This window comes from Balaenoptera borealis (genome assembly GCF_965194805.1).
Source record: "Balaenoptera borealis genome assembly, chromosome: 2".
In the NCBI taxonomy this organism is placed as follows: domain Eukaryota; kingdom Metazoa; phylum Chordata; class Mammalia; order Artiodactyla; family Balaenopteridae; genus Balaenoptera; species Balaenoptera borealis.
Window position 1 is genome coordinate 109,153,394 of NC_138867.1, and position 18,570 is coordinate 109,171,963.

Genomic DNA, 18,570 nt, shown 5'->3' on the forward strand with positions numbered 1-18,570 from the left:
CAATGGAAGAGAGAGTAAGAAAAAAAAAATTCCATTTATATGTAGGAAAAGATGTGGAAACGTAGCATATAATAAAAGCTGCACCTACAATCAATGGAAGGAAATGAATCATTCAATAACAAAAGTAACAGAAATCTGATTCTCTACCTTAGACATTACATCGGAACACACCAAAATGATTCTGTACGTGAGATTTTTTGTTTTGTTGGCTTTTTTCTTTTTTAGTCTTTTAATAGAGAATGTCTATGATTCTAGATGTGAAATCTAGAAATATTTAAGGAAAATTCACATGAAATTAGTGACTTGAAATTAAATATCAAGGCAAGGAAAAAAATACAACAGTCAGAAGATAAGTCACAGTCAGTGCAAGCATTTGCATCATGTGTAATATTGACACGACAAAGTAATAGTTTCCTTAATATAAAAAGAGCTCTTAAAAATAAATTTGCAAAATGACCAAAGTCCCATTAGAAAAATGGCGAAGGATATAACCACATAGCTCATAGAGATATTTTGATGGCTTATATGAAAATATCCTAGTGTCGTTAATAGGATGCCAGTCAAACCACAAAGCAATTCTCCTTTCGACTATCAGATTACATAAATCTACACAGATGAATCCATATTTACTCCCACTGTAAGGACCACGTGCTTCCTTTGACACGAAAACTCTCCCTGTCCTTTTCCCTCATTTTCTCTTACTCTTCTTTCACATCATTTCTTCAGAGAACTATTCCATGGGTAGGTTAAGTCCCTTCATATCTGCTCTTATTAATTCTATGTAGTTTTCATTCCTAATTTTTTCACAGTTGTAGGTTTACATTTGCATGATTATTTAATGTCTGTATCTCTAATTAGATTGTGTTTCTTTTATTTATTTATTTATTTTTGGCTGCATTGGGTCTCTATTGCTGCGCACGGGCTTTCTCTAGTTGCGGCGAGCGGGGGCTACTCTTCGTTGGGATGCTCGGGCTTCTCATTGTGGTGGCTTCTCTTGTTGTGGAACATGGGCTCTAGGCGTGCAGGCTTCAGTAGTTGTGGCACGTGGGCTTAGTAGTTGTGGCTCACGGTCTCTAGAGCGCAGGCTCAGTAGTTGTGGCACACGGGCTTAGTTGCTCCACGGCATGTGGGATCTTCCTGGACCAGGGCTCGAACCTGTGTCCCCTGTATTGACAGGTGGATTCTTAACCACTGCACCACCAGGGAAGCCCTAGATTGTGTTTCTTGAGGACAGGGGCTGTGTCTTGTTTTGTTTTATGTTTGTTTCTGCTGTCATTGCTGTTTAACATTGTATCTCTCACACCTTTCATTTGTGCTCAATAAATAGCTGTTAAATGATGTTTCGATTAACAGTGTAAGTGAATGAAAAGCGTTCGTCTATGAGGAAACAGATATTCTTATACATTTTTGAGAGACGTGTAAGTGGGGCACTATTTTTGGAGGCCATATGGCAATATTTATCCAAATTTAAATAGAAGACTGCTGGTAAATACAGTTTCAGTTTATTTTCCCAGCTTTGAGTTTAGCACATGTTAAATTATAATTTAATTTGTTTTTGTGTTTCTTTGCTTACTAGAATGGTTGAGCATCTCATCTTTTTCTCACTTGTTAAATTTATCCCATTACTTTAAAAATAAGTAGCCAATAAAAGTAATCATAAGGACTTGAAAATGATCACTATCTTATATTAATGAAGTAGTATTTATTTTTTGACCATTTAGTATCTGATGCCTCAGCACTTTGTTTTCCTAATTATAAAAACTGTCCTTTTAAGATAGGTTTGTATTATTGAAATAATAGTATGGATATAAGGTTGTAGACAAAGTTGTTTGTCTTGAAAACAGTTTATGATACAATTTTGTAATTTGACTTTAGCACATTTATGATAATTTATACTTGTAATAGATAGTGTCAAGAAAATAAAAAAGCTCTAGCAGAGTTCTGCATTTTTAAAAGTTAAAAGAAACTGCTTTAAACATATACAATTTATTTACTGATTAGGAATCTCATCTGGTAATTAGATTGTCTACTTCATAGAGATGATGAGAGGATAAAATTACATAAGTTAGGGAAAATTACTTATAAATTATGTGATTATAAAAACACAGAACATGTTTTCACATGGCCAAAATACTTGTATGTTTTTGGTTTTTGTTTTGCTTTTTTGAACCAAGGGGAAAAGACTAATATATATTTATTAAACTTGGCCTAGAGACATGGCTTTTCCACTGAGTTGACAATTCAGGAGTTTCTTTGGAACTGAGAGGCTAATGAGGCAATAAATATGCAAAGTTAGCTCCTTGAAGGCAACAAATATTTGGGGCATCTGCTAAAGTTTTAAGTATTGCCAAAGTACCAACAATGCAGATGCCTTGTAATTAATAAGCCTTTGAAATCAATGACATTTGCTTACATGCTTTGATGGAAATTGTGCCTGGGTAGAACCAAGGGTAGGGCCAGGTTATAACCCACTTCTTCAGACATATGCATTTCTGTTATTGGCATCAATATTGTTATCAGTTCTTAAGTTGAGACATCTAAAACATCTTTAACTCTTTCTAGTCTTAGCTCCTCCCATAATCCCTTGTCAAATTCTGTTCATTGGTCATCTGAAATAGTTATCCCATTAGTTATCCCATCTGTCTATTCCCTCTTCTGTTATTTCTCCAGGCTTGGACTATTGCAATACCCACCTCAGCGGTCTCCTTGCCTTAGCACCTAATCTTTCTAATCTATCTTACTTTCGTCAGATTCAACTTCCTGAATTATAGTTCTGATCTTCAGTTCAGAAATCTTTAATGTTCCTTACCACCTAATGAATGAACTCCAAATTATGTAGCCTTAGATTCATGACTTTTATAGATTGGTCCCAATCTATCTTTCTAACTTTATAAGCTACTTCTCTATTTCATGAATGTAAACAATCCATAATTTTCCAGCTTCATGTCTTTATTAATGCTTTTTTCTTATTCCAACTCCCAGCCCTACTGATTTATACCTTTTTCAGTTTTACTTATCCATTAAGTAAAGACAAATGTAATCCCTTTAATGGTCAAACCAAATGTAATCCTTTTTGTGAAATTAGACCTGAAAGTCCAGCTGGAAATATATCTCCTTTTTTAACTCCCTTAACTGTTAGTTGTAAATATCACTTGTAGCTTAATTTCTAATATATACTGATTTATACTGATATTTACACACACACACACACACACACACACACACACACACACACACATACACTCCCTACTAGACAGGAATCTCTATAAAAATAAGATTAGTGTCTAATACATTTTTTCTCATATAGTACCAGGTTAAGTGCATTGTATATTATAGGAACTCAAATATTTGTTGTGTGAATGAATAAGCATTTGTTTTAGGAATACTCACCTTTTGGACAATCATTTTGAGATTCAGGGTAGAAGGCAGTTGAGTTCCAGAAGCAGGGAAAGAAGAATTAGTTTGGGTCAAGGAATGCAATTCCCTTGACTGGAAAATATGGTCTTATGACTGTACAAATACAAATATGGCAACATATTTTTCCTTTCTGGCACATGCTATTTTGATTCTTATATAACATTAACTATGTAGAAATACAGTAGTTAAATTATACATCAGTTATGATGAGTCTTCTTTGAAGTTTGGTTACAGGCCTGTTCAACTGTTTCATGCACATCCTGAAGTCGTGGACTTGGAAGGGACAATTCCAGAAGTTTCAGCAATAGTACTATTTAATCTAAAATTCTGCTAATTAAATAAGAAGGTAGCATATGCTCCAGGAGGTATCCTGTAAGCATAAATTTGGCTAATCTCTCTCAGCATGCCAGAGTCCCTTTTAGAAGGAAATAAAATTTTTGGCTTTCATTCTGCATTGATGCCCATCAGTATATCTACTATATCTTATAATAAGTATATCTTGTAGTACGATATACTGATTAGATCAGTATACAGTATCAGTATATTGATTACATCAGCATATCTTACTATAAGAAAGAGAGGATATATTCTAAAGGGAGAGTAGACAAACAGTAAGAAGTAAATAAGAAATGAAGATTAAGACAGTACATTATCTAGGACTCTTAGGATGGGAAACAGATAAAATAACAGATTACTGTAATAGACAAAAACAAATATACTCATTTCTAGAAATCTGTTGCTTCTTAAAATATTCAAAATTAATTATTCTGTAATTAATGTTCCTTGACCCACTAAAATTGGTAATAGCAACATGTAAGTTCACTGTTTCCGTATTGTACGGTTTAAAATTCCATACAGCAAAAGTCACAAGTATCTTCCTCTAGTACACACGCCTTGGTTAAGGATAGAAATTACTCAGTGGGCAGATGAGAGAGAAAAAGTATTAGAGCAACACAGACTTGGGCTTGAATTCTTGTCCTGCCAGCTACTCTCTGAATGAACTTTGGGCAAGTCAATCTGTCTTTACTAATTTTCTTCATTCCTAAATGTGGATAAGTTTTCCTTTCAAGGTTCATTGTTAGGTTGGTGATGCTCTAATTGCACGGCACATTGGTTGACTCATAACACAGAATGAATAATACAGAGTGAATGAATAATAATAATAATTCATTATTAGTAGTAGTATAATTATTTTTATGAATGCTTCAATGTAACAAGGAGATTTTCAGCCTCCAATGGCCATACATCTCTCTGTTCACTCAAGGAGTGCTTTTATATCCTTCAGAATTTTTACTGGGTTGGCAGGAAGTGTACTTATTATGGCGATTCTGTTTTGCTTTGTTTTTTTTTTTTGGCTGCGTTGGGTCTTTGTTGCTGCGTGCGGGCTTTCTCTAGTTGCGGTGAACGGGGACTGCTCTTTGTTGCAGTGTGAGGGCTTGTCATTGCAGAGGCTTCTCTTGTTGCAGAGCACTGGCTTTAGGACGCGGGCTCAGTAGTTGTGGCTCGTGGGGCTCTAGAGCGCAGGCTCAGTACTTGTGGCGCGGGGGCTTAGTTGCTCCGCAGCATGTGGGATCTTCCCGGACCAGGGCTCGAACCCGTGTCCCCTGCATTGGCAGGCGGATTCTCAACCACTGCGCCACCAGGGAAGTCAAGATTCTTGTAAGACCACTTACACAGTATTTGTATTTGCTACTTTATTTAGACAGTGACACCAGTTAGAGTAATAAGTAGTTTGTCCAAGTTAATAATCATAATAGGACGTAAGCCAGCAGAGATGTGGCAGCACTCCCATACCAGATTCTCTTCAAATGTAGGTTTGGATGTCATAGTGAGTTAGGTGGAAGAGGAGAAAAATCACCCAACTAGTGAACAGCCATACAAGAATTGGCTTTCTGCTTGCATTTCTCTAATGCATTTCTCTTGGCAAATGTATGGTCTAGAGTAAGGCAAACAACCTTCCTTGAGCAGATCATCCATAGACTTTTCAGGCTTACGGTTTCTCTAAGTCAGTAAGATGCCACATTAGTTTCAACTTTCCATCAAATGCACAGGATATTTAGTTGCTCCTATGATTCTATATTAGTTGATAAAATCTATGTATATTTATTTATTACAATTTAAGGAATTAAAAAGAAAATATGATAATTCTTATTCTCTGAACACTTAAATTCTAGGTAGTAATACTTTGTATATATTACTTAAAATTCACCAGAAATAGAAGATAGTTCTGATATTTTTTGTGCCATATATTTGAAGGGTACAAAAGTTAAGAATCATGAGAAATATGTGCTAGAATTTATTGAAGAGTCCTTTATATGGGAAGAAGGTCTTAAAATTTAAGTTGCATTTGTAAATACAAATAAGCTGTGGAAAGCATTCTGAAAGGAAGGGACTGTACAAAACAGTAGGCTGGAATTAACTGTTCCAGTGGAAATTAGTTTGAAATCAGTTTACAGATTATTTGAAAACAGGATAAAAAGTTTGGATTTTATCTTGTAGCTCATTGGTTCTCAGAATTTGAAGTAAGAATCATTGAGAAAATGTGTTAAAATACAGTTTCTTAGATCTTAGGCCTCTTTTAATCCGTTGGGGTAGAGCTCAGGAATCTGCATTTTAACCAGCCCTTTGGTTCATTATTCACTTTTTCAGTATCGTTGCTTGCCAAGGAAAATTGAAAGATTTTACCTAGGGAACTAGTTTTTGTTAATGTTTTCATAAGGAATTAAAATAATTAAATAATTGTTTAATAAGGCAAAGAGTTAAGGCCAGGTGTGAAGGAGTTATCCAGAAGTGAAGAATAATAATCCAGAAGTGAAGAAAGTCACCTCTTGTCTTGGTTGATGGAAGTAGCGTTGGAAAAGGAGGAATGGGTGGGAGAGCTTTATGGAACGTAGAAGGACAGGATCCAGGCATCTTTTAAAAGCTGCATGAGGGCAAGGGATGGAGTGTTCCAGCCCCAGTATATGATAAACTCCTTGAGGGTAAAAACTGGATCTTACTCATTTTTACGACCCCAACTCAGTACAGTGCCCAGCACTTAGTGTGTTCTTACCAAGTATTTGTTGAATTGCTAGATAAAACTGTCGTGTAACACACAGCAAAGTCAAAAGGAATCTCCTTTTGTACCCCTACTTTATTTTTTAACCTCTGATTTTTTATCTTGATGTTGACTTACTTTCCATTCATTGCCTTTTGACTTACCAGTAGAAGTACATATTTGTTTTGTGCAAAGTGAAATGATTTAAAATATAAAAAGTAATGAAAATGTCTCATATTTCTTAATGTTGGGCTTTTTTCCATGAGTACACAGGAGTGAAGTTACATCAAGTCAGATATAGCCACTGAATGGTATGAAATTAAGTGTCATTTGTGATAGTTTGTTTCTTTTTTTAAATTAATTTTTTCTATATAATAATATGGCTTTTAGTGGAAAATAAGATATCGTGACAAAATGTTTAATGTATTCAGCACAAAAAAGTTTACTCTCTTAAAATATGACTGTTTACAAATTGGATCCTTTCCAAATTATCCAAAAAATGTGAGTGAATTCATAAATGTTCTCTTCTCTGACTCTTTAAACATCAAAAGGGACCATCTTCAAAATCCAAATGCTTCTCCAGCTTTCCGCAGGATATCACAGAACTTCCTGGCAGAGACTTTTAAACAAGTTGAGAAGTTTTATAAGATAAAAATATTTTCTCAGTTGACTTGACAACCATGTACAATGTTAGTGGAGAGTTTATTTGCCCAAGGCATTTTGTCAAAGTGAATTTAAACTGAGATTATTAAAATGTAGCTCAGTTGCACAGCGTGAGGAGAGGTGTTGCTAATGTCTTACTTCGACAATGTTTTCCATGCAGTGCATGCGACTTGGTTATGGGACTGTATATGTGAAGGTGTGTTTCTGCTAACAGAGAGGAGACATTTTAAATGATTCAGAAAATAAACCTTATATGTAAATGGATACTTTTGATCTATAGCTTGGTGATTTAACGTTCACTTCTTTTGACCATCAGGCTGCCTGGGTCTGAGTCACAGCTCTGCTATTAACCTCAGCACCTTCCTCATCTGTAAAATAGAAGTCATGATAACAGAGACATTCTGGGGGTATTGTGAGGATTAAATGATATCATCATTGTAAATGATTAATATAGTGACTGGCACAAATAAAGGTTCACAATTGTTTTATTTCAAATCTGTAGAATCAGAACTAAGCAGTGTCTCCTGATAGTTCCAGATGTGTGGTTATAAAAAAAACCCCTGTGCCAATTTAATGATAATTTCTGTTACAAGTTAAATAGCTTTAGGAAAATTTAACTAATGGTAAACAATGCTTGAATCATCAGATCTCTCCATGGCTGTAGCTAATTTCTTACATGAGAATCAGGATCCCAAAAGGAAAATGATCATCTGGATGAGAAGTTGTAATCTTCCCAATTTGGAAAATAACATTACACTGCTTTGGGAAAATGTCCAAATTGCTAAATCTTGGAAGGAGTCCCTCTCCTTCTCTCAAATGGACACATTATTTAAGAAGTTTTATTATTTGTGAAAAAGACCAGTTGCCTTTCAAAAATAATAGCATTTGTGTATGATTTGAAAGACTGCACCACCACAGATGGAAGAGTTGAGTATGTTCCACATGGCAAGTGGCTGTTGTTATAACAGGGTCACCCGGCAATGTGTGCTGCAGCCAGAATCCCTGGGGGAGGTGAGACAGTGATGCAGGCAGGGGCGGCATTGGAACCGTACAGTCAGCGCATGAGGCATCTTTATCAATCTGTGAGATTGTGGCATATTTACAATTTCTTATTTTAATTTAACATCCAGACGAAGTAACTTCTTGCCATTATTATTTACTTGGCTTTTCTTAAATCCCCACTTTCATGAAAGTCAGCCAATACAGCAGATTGCCTTTAATGATGGTTATCTCTGTGTTTTTTTGACAAATTAGAGAGATAGGATAAAACTTCTCTGATTTACTGCCCCAATTAAAAAAAAAAAAAAGCTTATGGGTTCCTGCTATATTGCAGGCACTGTGCCAGGCATTTTATATCATCCTCATGTAATCTTCACAACCAGTCAGGAAAGTATATTTAACAGATGAGGAAACTTAGGCACATTTATTCCTTTATTATTATTTAAATTGCCTCTGGTCACATGAATAAGGGGGAGATACATGATTCAAATCTAACTCCTACGTCTTTCACTCTAGCCCTCAGTAAGTGAATTGGCCCCTGCCTACTCCATATCATGTCTTACTTTTTCTCTTTATCTTCAAATTATGAAAACATTTTTCTTCCTGTTCTCTCTGTCAGTCATTCTATTAATATGTATTGATACAAACCCTATTTAAGGACATTAGTTAGATGAGGAAAGAGAAATATGGTATATCATATAGCTGAATTTTTCTAACACTAAAAGTGAAGGATGATAGTCAACAGTATATTTTAAATTTTATTTAGATAATTTGCATAATCTTCAAGTTAGCAAACATAATGAACTTTTAATTCATTACTCTTCTTCATAAATTAATTAATTCCATCTATATCATTTTCTTCTTTTAAAAACATTAAATCTAACCATTTTGATTTAAATCTTTAGTTTATTTAACCAAAAATGTAGTTCAATAGTCTTGAAAATTTTCATTTTCATATAAGAAAATATAGGTAGTATAGTTGTAATTTCCTTTAGCAACTTCTATAACAATATTCTTTTATTAGTGTTTTAAAATATCATATATATATTCCTGTTCACAAATTATTTATGAAAGACTATTTTATTTATTATCTAGATCATTACGCAATGAGGAAAGGGAACATTGGACTATCTTCCCATCATCTCAAACTTAGCATGTGCAAAACCAAGCTTTCCTCTTTCTACTTCTTCAGTATTAACTCTCTCACAAACAGTTATTTTAATGCCCTCATTATGAGAATTCATAGGAAATTATATGCAACTTTTACTGAAATAGAAGTGATTCTGTTGGGTTGGCCAAAAAGTTCATTCGTATTTCCCCATAACCTCTTGCAGAAAACCCGAACGAACTTTTTGGCCAACCCAAATACATGCTGACTTGGCTCAACATTTAAATACCATTTATAGAGTATGGTTCCCATATGCCAGGATCTTAGAGCAATGAGTAAGTTCCTATCCTCAAGAAACTGGAGAGATAACCAAAAGTAAAAACATACAGTACAATGTAGAAAACACTGTAATAATGTTGTTCACAGAATCCTGTGGTGGGAAAACAGAGACAGTACACATAGGCGAGGTGGGAGTTTAGTAAAAGAAAACCTCCTGGGGCTTCCCTGGTGGTGCAGTGGTTGAGAATCTGCCTGCCAATGCAGGGGACACGGGTTCGAGCCCTGGTCTGGGAAGATCCCACGTGCTGCGGAGCAACTAGGCCCGTGAGCCACAATTACTGAGCCTGCGCGTCTGGAGCCTGTGCTCCGCAACAAGAGAGGCCACGATAGTGAGAGGCCCGCGCACCGCGATGAAGAGTGGCCCCCGCTTGCCGCAGCTAGAGGAAGCCCTCGCACAGAAACGAAGACCCAACACAGCCAAAAATAAATAAATAAATTAATAAAAAGATAAAGAAACTAACACTCTCTCAGCCTTTAAAAAAAAAAAAAGAAAACCTCCTGAAAGTAATCTACGTGAATCTTGAAGATCAAGTAGAATTTATCCAGGGAAAGGCATTGAAGGCAAGGCACTTTGGATAGGGTCAGGGAGGGAATGGACGTCAGTGGTTAGTCACGTGATTCTAGAGCCAGACTCCTCAATTCAGACATCACTACTTTCCACTTTCTCGTTGTATGACCTTGGGAAAGTTACTTCTCATCAGCAGAAAGGGTATTATAATAGTTCCTACCTCATAGAATTGTTTAATTCAAGCTTATAAACCCCTTTTTTTTTACGGTGTATGACACAGAAAATGCAAGAGAATAAGGAACAACATAATGTTTGGGAAACTACAAATCATTTGCTCTTGCTGAAAAGAAATGCAATAAATGGCTTGGAAGAAGATTAAGAAACTGCGTACCATGTTAAGGAGCTGGAAATTGCTATATAGGTAATGGAAAAGCAGACGAAAGGCAGCCCAATTGTGTTTTTAAATAGATCTTACTGGAGCAGGGCAGGAGGAAAAGGGAGAATGTTGCCAAAGATTAGAAGCACAGAACCCACTCAGAATGCCATAGTAATTGTCAAGATTAATTATTTTTATAATCCTCTTTAATAGTAACAGAAGGAATTGAAAGAAAATGACAGTTGAAAGAAATATTTAGAAAGTAGATTAGCAGGGCTTGCCCCTAACAATTAGTAAATAATTGGGTGCTAATTTGGGAGAGGAAGGAATAAATGATGACCTGAAGATACTTGGGCTAGCAAAGGCACACAAAAGAGAACAAGCGAGAAAGAGAATACAGGAGTACATAGAGGTTTGAAAGAGAAAATATTAAGGGCAGCTTTTAGACATACTGAATTTAACAGTCTTCTAATACGTCCATCAGAAGATAAGTCAGAGTTTTAGAATAGAGTTACAACTTAGAGCAACAGATTCAGGATTCAGTAGAAAAGATGAAGATGGCCAAGAGTGTGCAGGTTTCCCAGGGACAGTCTGTGTTTTATGATGAGTGGAGGAAGACTATCTCGTGAAGCACTTGGGGAAAAATAATACTTTAATGTGGTTTCGGATTTGATAAAGGAATGAATAAAGGATCTTTAGGCAAGAGCAAGAATCTAGTGTGATTGAATAGAAACTTACCATTTCTATGTGCTTCGTACCTACTACTATGTCAAAAATATATCTATAGATCATTTTGATACAGGTGAACTAAGCATGTTATTTACTAGATTGATTGGGAGAATGGTTTTTACTAAGTAAAAACATTGACTTTTAATATAGACCATAAAATTTTAAAAATAAATCAGTCTGAAATCTAATTTTATGTTGACCTTTAAAACTAATTTCTCGGGACTTCCCTGGCGGTCCAGTGGTTAAGACTTCGCCTTCCAATGCAGGGAGTGCGGGTTCGATCCCTGGTCAAGGAGCTAAGATCCCACATGCCTCGTGGCCAAAATCCAAAACATAAAATAGAAGCAATATTATAACAAATTATCAATAAAGACTTTGAAAATGGTCCACATCAAAAAACTTTAAAAAAAACAAAACAAAACTAATTTCTCTCCGAATAGACCGGTGGTTGCCAAGGGGAAGGGAGGGTGTGGGAGGGGTGGAGTGGGAGTTTGGGGTTAGCAGATGCAAACTGGTATATATAGAATGGATAAACAACAAGGTCCTACTGTATAGCAGAGGGAACGGTATTCCATATCCTGTGATAAACCATATTGGAAAAGAATATGAAAATGAATGTGTATATATATATATATATATATATATATATATATATATATATATATATCTGAGTCACTTTGCTGTACAGCAGTAATTAACACAACATTGTAATTCAACTCTACTTCAATAAAAAATAAAATAAAAAATAAAACTAAAAAACGAATTTCTCTCCCATTATTTTAATTATTTAGCTGTTATTTAATTGCAATTATAATAACAGGTTAAAAATATCTATCTAATGTAATTTTTAAATTTTATATTCCAAATCAGCATGGGGATTAATCATGACAATGACCACCCATCATGTGCGGATGGTCTTCATATCATGTCTGGTGAATGGATTAAAGGACAAAATCTCGGCGATGTCTCGTGGTCCCGATGTAGCAAGGAAGATTTGGAAAGATTTCTAAGGTACTGAGGTCACTAGCTGTTGCTGTGTCATGAATGTGTATGTGTGCCAGCTTCCTCTACCAGCCTGGGAGGGTGGTGTGGCAGCGGGAAACAGCCACCAGATTAGGAATCAAGGTGCTTTGTTCCAGTCCTGGTTCTCCACTGACTCATGGTGCGAACTGGGACATATTATTTAACCCACTTGTTTCTTAGTTTCCACACTTTCAAACAAGAGGATGGGCAAGGTGATTTGTAAGGTTGAAAGTTATTATAATGATAAAAAACCTTTCATAACATTTAATTGCCTCTTCAAAATTTCTCAGTGGAAACATTTTCATTGCTCATCCCTCTACATCTGTTGTTATAAAGAACCTCTTTAACAAAAGCTCCACCTTTCCACTGCGGTAGTTCTGAACTATGAATCTTTTTTCATTAATGTCAATGCATAGTTTTCACCATTATAATAGTCCTTGATTCTCCTCTTTTCAACCTTCAACTTTGGTAATACGTAGCTTCTGCCTGGTTGGAAAAAGAAATGAAAAAAAGTATTTCTGTTCTAATTTTCATTTTAAAGCCCTGTTCTTTACTTCGTCCTTCAGTAATAGATGGGGAAGCTGAAACAGTACCAGTAGATGTTATGTAAAGTCCCAATTAGTGAGTGAGAGATGCTTAAAGTATCCAAAAGTCTAAGTAAGAAATATAGGAACATCTAACTAGCTAAATTCACTACACAAATTTATTTTTCCATACCATTTAAATTGTCAAGCTAATTTTTTGTCAAATGAATAGTAACATCTACTAAAATATATTTATTACATTACTATAACTCTTTCCAGAAATATGTGCAGTAGAATCTGGGCATTCTCTTTGTCACTGCAACAGTAGCCCCTAAGTAGGCCCTAATGAGTGCAGGATTTTGTGTAGTTGTCTTCTCATGAATCAGAACTACGATAAAATTAAATTTTACCCCATAAATGGAAGTTGTAGTACAATGTCAAGTAGAAAAATAGTCACACTATTAATAGTCACTTGAGATTGCTTTCCATAGATTCCTTAAATCCCAGAATATAGTTGATTTCTTACCTTCATACATTACTTTTGGGCAAGTTACTCTCTGAGCTTCTTCATCTTATAAATATGTAAAATAATAACCACCTCACAGTATTATGTAGATTAGCTGAGTTAATCCATATGAAAGATCTTTAAAAACAAAAAGTCCTGTTAATTTGAACTATTTTTATTATCAGGTTTATCATAATAATTATAAACAAATGATTCTCATACATGGGATAATTTCTATGAGCATTCTATAGAAGAGCTTATAAATAAAAGTAAGAACATATTTTAGTAGTATCGAAATATTTCCTGTTGCTGTGTTAACTAATTATAACAACTTTTTGCATTTAATTCAAAATGTTACACATATCTGCATATCGCCAGGTCAAAGGCCAGTAACTGCTTGCTACAGACAAATCCCCAGAGTGTCAATTCCGTGATGGTTCCCTCCAAGTTGCCAGAGATGACATACACTGCTGACGAGCAATGTCAGATTCTTTTTGGGCCATTGGCTTCCTTTTGTCAAGAGATGCAGGTAAGAGTTGTATCCAGGTAGGATTTTTTTTAAGTGTATGTTCACATCCATTATTTAGAAGTATTGATTGGAGGAGGGGAAGATGACTTTATTTTAAGAGTTTGTGGCTTCAAAGCATCCCAGTATTGGAAAGAAGAATTTTCTAAGAAAAGGTTTCTGCATTTTCCCCCTAACGTTTTGAAAGTGATAGAAATAGGTGTCGGTATTTAATTAAAGCCAGGAAGGAATGACCCAAGAATTTCTACTTCAAAAATGGCACTGAAGTCAGAAAAGTCTTTGCATTATGCCAGTTCGTTGCTTTTGTTTTAAATCTCTTACTTGCTTACATAGTAGGTAACTGGGTGAAAATGTAATGAAAACGATATATGAACATGTAATTTTGGAGGAAGGATTATATCTTTTAACTCTGAAAATAAATTGTTAAAAATATGTTGTATAGGAATAAAAATTAGAGAGTACATTTCTAAATAGTTAAACTAGAGGAAAAGGGTAAATGTCTGATGGTGAACTAAGCAGTGTCTTTATATTAGTATTCAGTCACTAGTTACTCTGAGAGGCCAATTGTCCCATTCTAGAAAAATCTAAAATCTGAAAGATTGAGCAAAATGACCTTCATAATTGATGTAAGAATTTAGCTCTATTTACCCTTCCTTTTTTCTTTTCTTCTGTCTTCCTGAAGCTCATCCCCTAGCTGCCCATTTCTTCCTACCTCTTTCCAATACACATACTCACGCATACTTTGTATTTCAGGCTTCAACTGATAATCATGCTTAGAGTGAATTGATAGCTGTATTTCACTGTAACTAAGTTTCTGTGATTGCCTCAAAGGAGTTTGGCTTTGTTGAAGATAATGCTGTCTTGGATTACTGGCAGAATAATTACAATTCATTATAAGGAAAAAGTTATACGGCATTATGACATATGCTCTCTCTGCTTCGTTGTTCTTATCAAAGGAGTTATTCACTTGTTTGTTACTTTCCTCTTATTAATTTCCCACCCTAGTGTGTAAGCTCCAGGAGGGCAGAGTGTTTCTCCAGCACCCAGTCCAATGGCTAGCACATGGTAGGCACTCAGTGAATATTTGACTTAAGATTAAAATAAGTGAATGTATGAAGAACTTGGAGCTCCATTAAATGTGACATGTGAAAGAATGTATAGACTATAATACTCATCTGGCAATATTAGACCTCAAGAGGAACTGATATAGGTGTGTGATTGTGACTGGACACCCAAGGGTTCACATGTGGCAGACCAGTGGATCCTTGGAGCTTAGCATTGGGTGTGAAAATTACAGCAGTAGCCAGGTTGACTTTGTTATTATCTGTCCTAATACCTCTCTGATCTCATCTACCAATCTTGTTCAATCTACTCTCATCTCCAAGGACTTTAGACAATCAAAAATTGGGTTACAATCTTCTTTCTTAAATCGTCATGGTAAAATGAATGTTTTGAGGTCCACAAGTTTGGTTTTGTAGGTAAACACATCTACATGCTGAAATTATCATGTTTTGGAAAACAGAGTAGGCTGCCTATGATTACTATCATACTATTGCATAGGAGATGGTTTCAGTTCATGTAGTACAGAAAACTGATAGACTTGATCACTGAAAAATGCTCATGTTTTATGAAGTACCCTAAGTGTTAGAAAAACTCAGCAAATGATCAACTACAAATGTGATTTTGGTAAATTTTAGATCATTTTTCATAAATACTATTTTTAAAAATTTTAGAAATTCTTTTTAATTATATATTGCAGTTAGTTAAATTTTACTAGTACCATTCCACAATATTTTGAACTCTAAAATGGATGCCACAGTGTGTACATCATTTAGATTTATGATCTATTTTGATTCTTATAACAATTATATGCCATAGTTGATATTTAGTCCTGTTTTACAGATCAACAGTTTGAGGCCTGTAGAAGTTAAATAACACAATTAAGTTATTACCCCTATGAAGAGGGAGTGTTAGATGCGAATCCAAAGAATAGAGTATATGTAACCACTATGCTCTACTGTTTCTTATGGAATTCAGACTTCTTTACTTTGTGTCTTTGTATGGGAAAAACCTTAGATCAGATCCTGTGTTTAGACTGAATTTGCTTTATCCCTTACAGCACCTACACCATCAGGGTCAAGAAGTATTTTAATTGATTTTTTTTTAAACTTTTCTAGGCTATTTGCTCTATTTTTTGGTTGTTTCTCACTAACCTACCTGCATGGATTTTTTCTCCACCTCTGACAGTATAACTATTTGTTAGGGGATATTAAATCCGTTTCTCAATATCCTAGGATGTTGCCTTGTTTTAAACTAGGCATTTTGCAAACAGAATTAAGTTTTAGGTCTTAAGTATCCAGAAATGTTCTCCTTTTTTCCCCTGAAATTATCTATATGTGACATTTTTATTCATAAAACCAGATTTTTCTCTAGTTCTATCTGTGTGTAATCTTCATTAAGGACAATTTTAAAATAATGCCAGAAAGGATTGGGCTGCTGTGGGCAGCCAAGGAGAAGCAATGCCTCTTATTAGTTGTGTAACCTTAGTCAAAACTCTTTTTCTTTCTAAGCCACACTCTATAGAACAAGTAATGGAACTATGTTATCTTTCGAAGTCTCTTAGGGCTAAGAGGCTGGACTTCTTTCATTCCAAAATCCAAAACAGCATTGTGATACCACCCTTGAAAAATCATTTCCATCCCAAATTAGTGCAGCTTGTAAAGCATAGATATTAGGTAGGTAGGTAGGTAGGTAGGTAGGTAAATAGGTAGATAGAGCCACAGAAGAGATTATTTAAAAATTCAGTCATTGATTTGATAAATATTTATTGAGTTCCAGCTACTTTCCAGGTGCTGTTCTGTGTACTAGTAACACAGTAGGAAGAAACCCCCAGCTTCATGGAGCTTAATTTTAGCTGGGGAAACAGACAATAAGTACATACATATATAATATGTCAGTTAGTAATAAGCGTTTTGGAGAAGTATAAGTTCAGGTAACAAAGACAGGGAATACAACCAGGGATGGGGGGATGGGACTGGTGCTATTTTATACAGGATGATCTGGGAAGGCTTCCTAAAGCAAGTGACATTTGTTTAGAAATCTGAAGGAAGTTAGGTAGCCAGCCATGCATTTATCTTGGGAAAAATGTAGCAAGAAGAAACAGAAAGCAAATGCACTGGCATGGAGTTAGGTTCATGTTTTAAGTTTAAGATGTCCATTGGACATCTAAGTAGAGATGTTTGTAGGTCCAGAATAGATATCTATCTGGAAGTCCTCAACAAGTAGGAGATACTGAAGACATGATACTAAATGATGACACTAGGAAATGAGTTAGAAGAGGAAAAATTCAAAGACTGAGAACTTAATCACTACAATATTTAGAGGTTAGGAAAATAAGGAGGAAGCAACAATTAAAACTCTGAAGAAGTCTATTGGTAGGAATCGAACCAAGAGAAAGTAAGATCTTGGAAGCTAAGTGAAGACATTTTTCAAAGTGGAAATGATTAGAAATTCCAAAAGCTGAAGACAAGGGGAGTAAAATGAAGTCTGAGAATATGCAATTGCTATGTTTTTCCCACTGGGTTTGGGACACTGTTACTTGATGCTTTCTTGACATCCCTGAACGCCTGAGGGTAAGGAGGTAGAAGTTAAAAATATAAGGGGAAGTAGTTATAAGTGTAGAAGATAGAATAGTTCAGCGCGTTAAGCCACTCACATACACATTCAGGGGGGTACACGTGAAGTCGCCATATCTACCAGTCTGTCATCTAGACTTTATACAAAACGAATCTCCTAGAAGGCAAGCTCCATAACATCAAAAGAGTTGTCAGTCCTTTTTATCACTGTACCTCTGGCACCTAAAAGAGTGCTCAATAAGTATTTGTTAAATTAATAAGTGAATCAACTGAATGATGGAATAATAACTCTAAAATCTTACTCATAGAAATAGTTGATTCTTAGATATATAATATGTCCAGAGAATATGAAGATAACCATCTAAAATATTAATTCAATGGCTCCATAAATAACAACCTATAAGGGTATGTAGCTTATGTTTCACAGCTTACACATGAGTTAATCAGGCATCCTTATGTCCATCTTGTATCTCCGTTCAGTTATAAATAAGTGTTGAGCTGCATGGAGTAAAGATTTGCAGCAACTTTTCAACATGTGTGTTTCTGGTACAATATGAGACAATGGTAGTTGGCCCATAGTATTTGAATTAGATATTGCTCTTCCATTCTTACTGACAAATAGTTATATACAAGCACTAGGGACTCCAACATTATGTACGTGCTGATCTAATTAATGATATAAATTTACCCTTAGGATAGCAGCTTACATCTGCAAAATGTTTAAAGGCATAGCTGTAGAGATGCTTGTGAAACATCTCGACCCTCAGCAATAATTGCTCACTCTTCTGCATGAATATGCTAGCTTCTCAGATGACCTTATTCCTGAGTCCTAAGCATTTGGTGCCTCTAGGCCATCTGGCATCTTGTGGCTGAGCCAGCTACAATGCATCAAGTTATCCTAATAGCTGCCTAAAATTACTTAGCCTGGCTAAGAATACAGAGGTATGGATGTTTCCTTAGAACCAATAAGAAGTGGCTGCTTGAGAGTTACATTATTTGAGTAAGAAGGAAGTTTGCTAAAAAAAAATTTAAAAATGAAGACCTCCAGGAAACTTAAGGTTCTGCCTTTGGTTTTGGACTAGGCACAATGTGAGTTGCATACATATTATATTGTATCGAAAACTTTTTAGTGTAATTAAATCATATGATGACTTAAACTGAAAGTACCATGTAAAGTTCCA

The 18,570-nt window shown here is 35.4% G+C and overlaps 1 protein-coding gene and 1 long non-coding RNA gene across 2 annotated transcripts in view; one reads left to right on the top strand and one right to left on the bottom strand.

Annotated features, from left to right (window-relative positions):
- The window catches only part of ADAMTS19 (ADAM metallopeptidase with thrombospondin type 1 motif 19), a gene marked incomplete at its 5' end in the record, with an annotated part of 291,838 nt that overhangs the window by 147,543 nt on the left and 125,725 nt on the right, over positions 1-18,570 (top strand). The window contains 2 exons of the mRNA XM_082380775.1: positions 12,047-12,187; positions 13,607-13,757. Of these exons, the coding sequence (XP_082236901.1) occupies positions 12,047-12,187; positions 13,607-13,757 (292 nt within the window). The remainder of the gene's footprint in view (positions 1-12,046; positions 12,188-13,606; positions 13,758-18,570) is intronic.
- The window catches only part of LOC309623705, a 393,796-nt gene that overhangs the window by 142,490 nt on the left and 232,736 nt on the right, over positions 1-18,570 (bottom strand). The gene's annotated exons all lie outside the window — the stretch shown is intronic.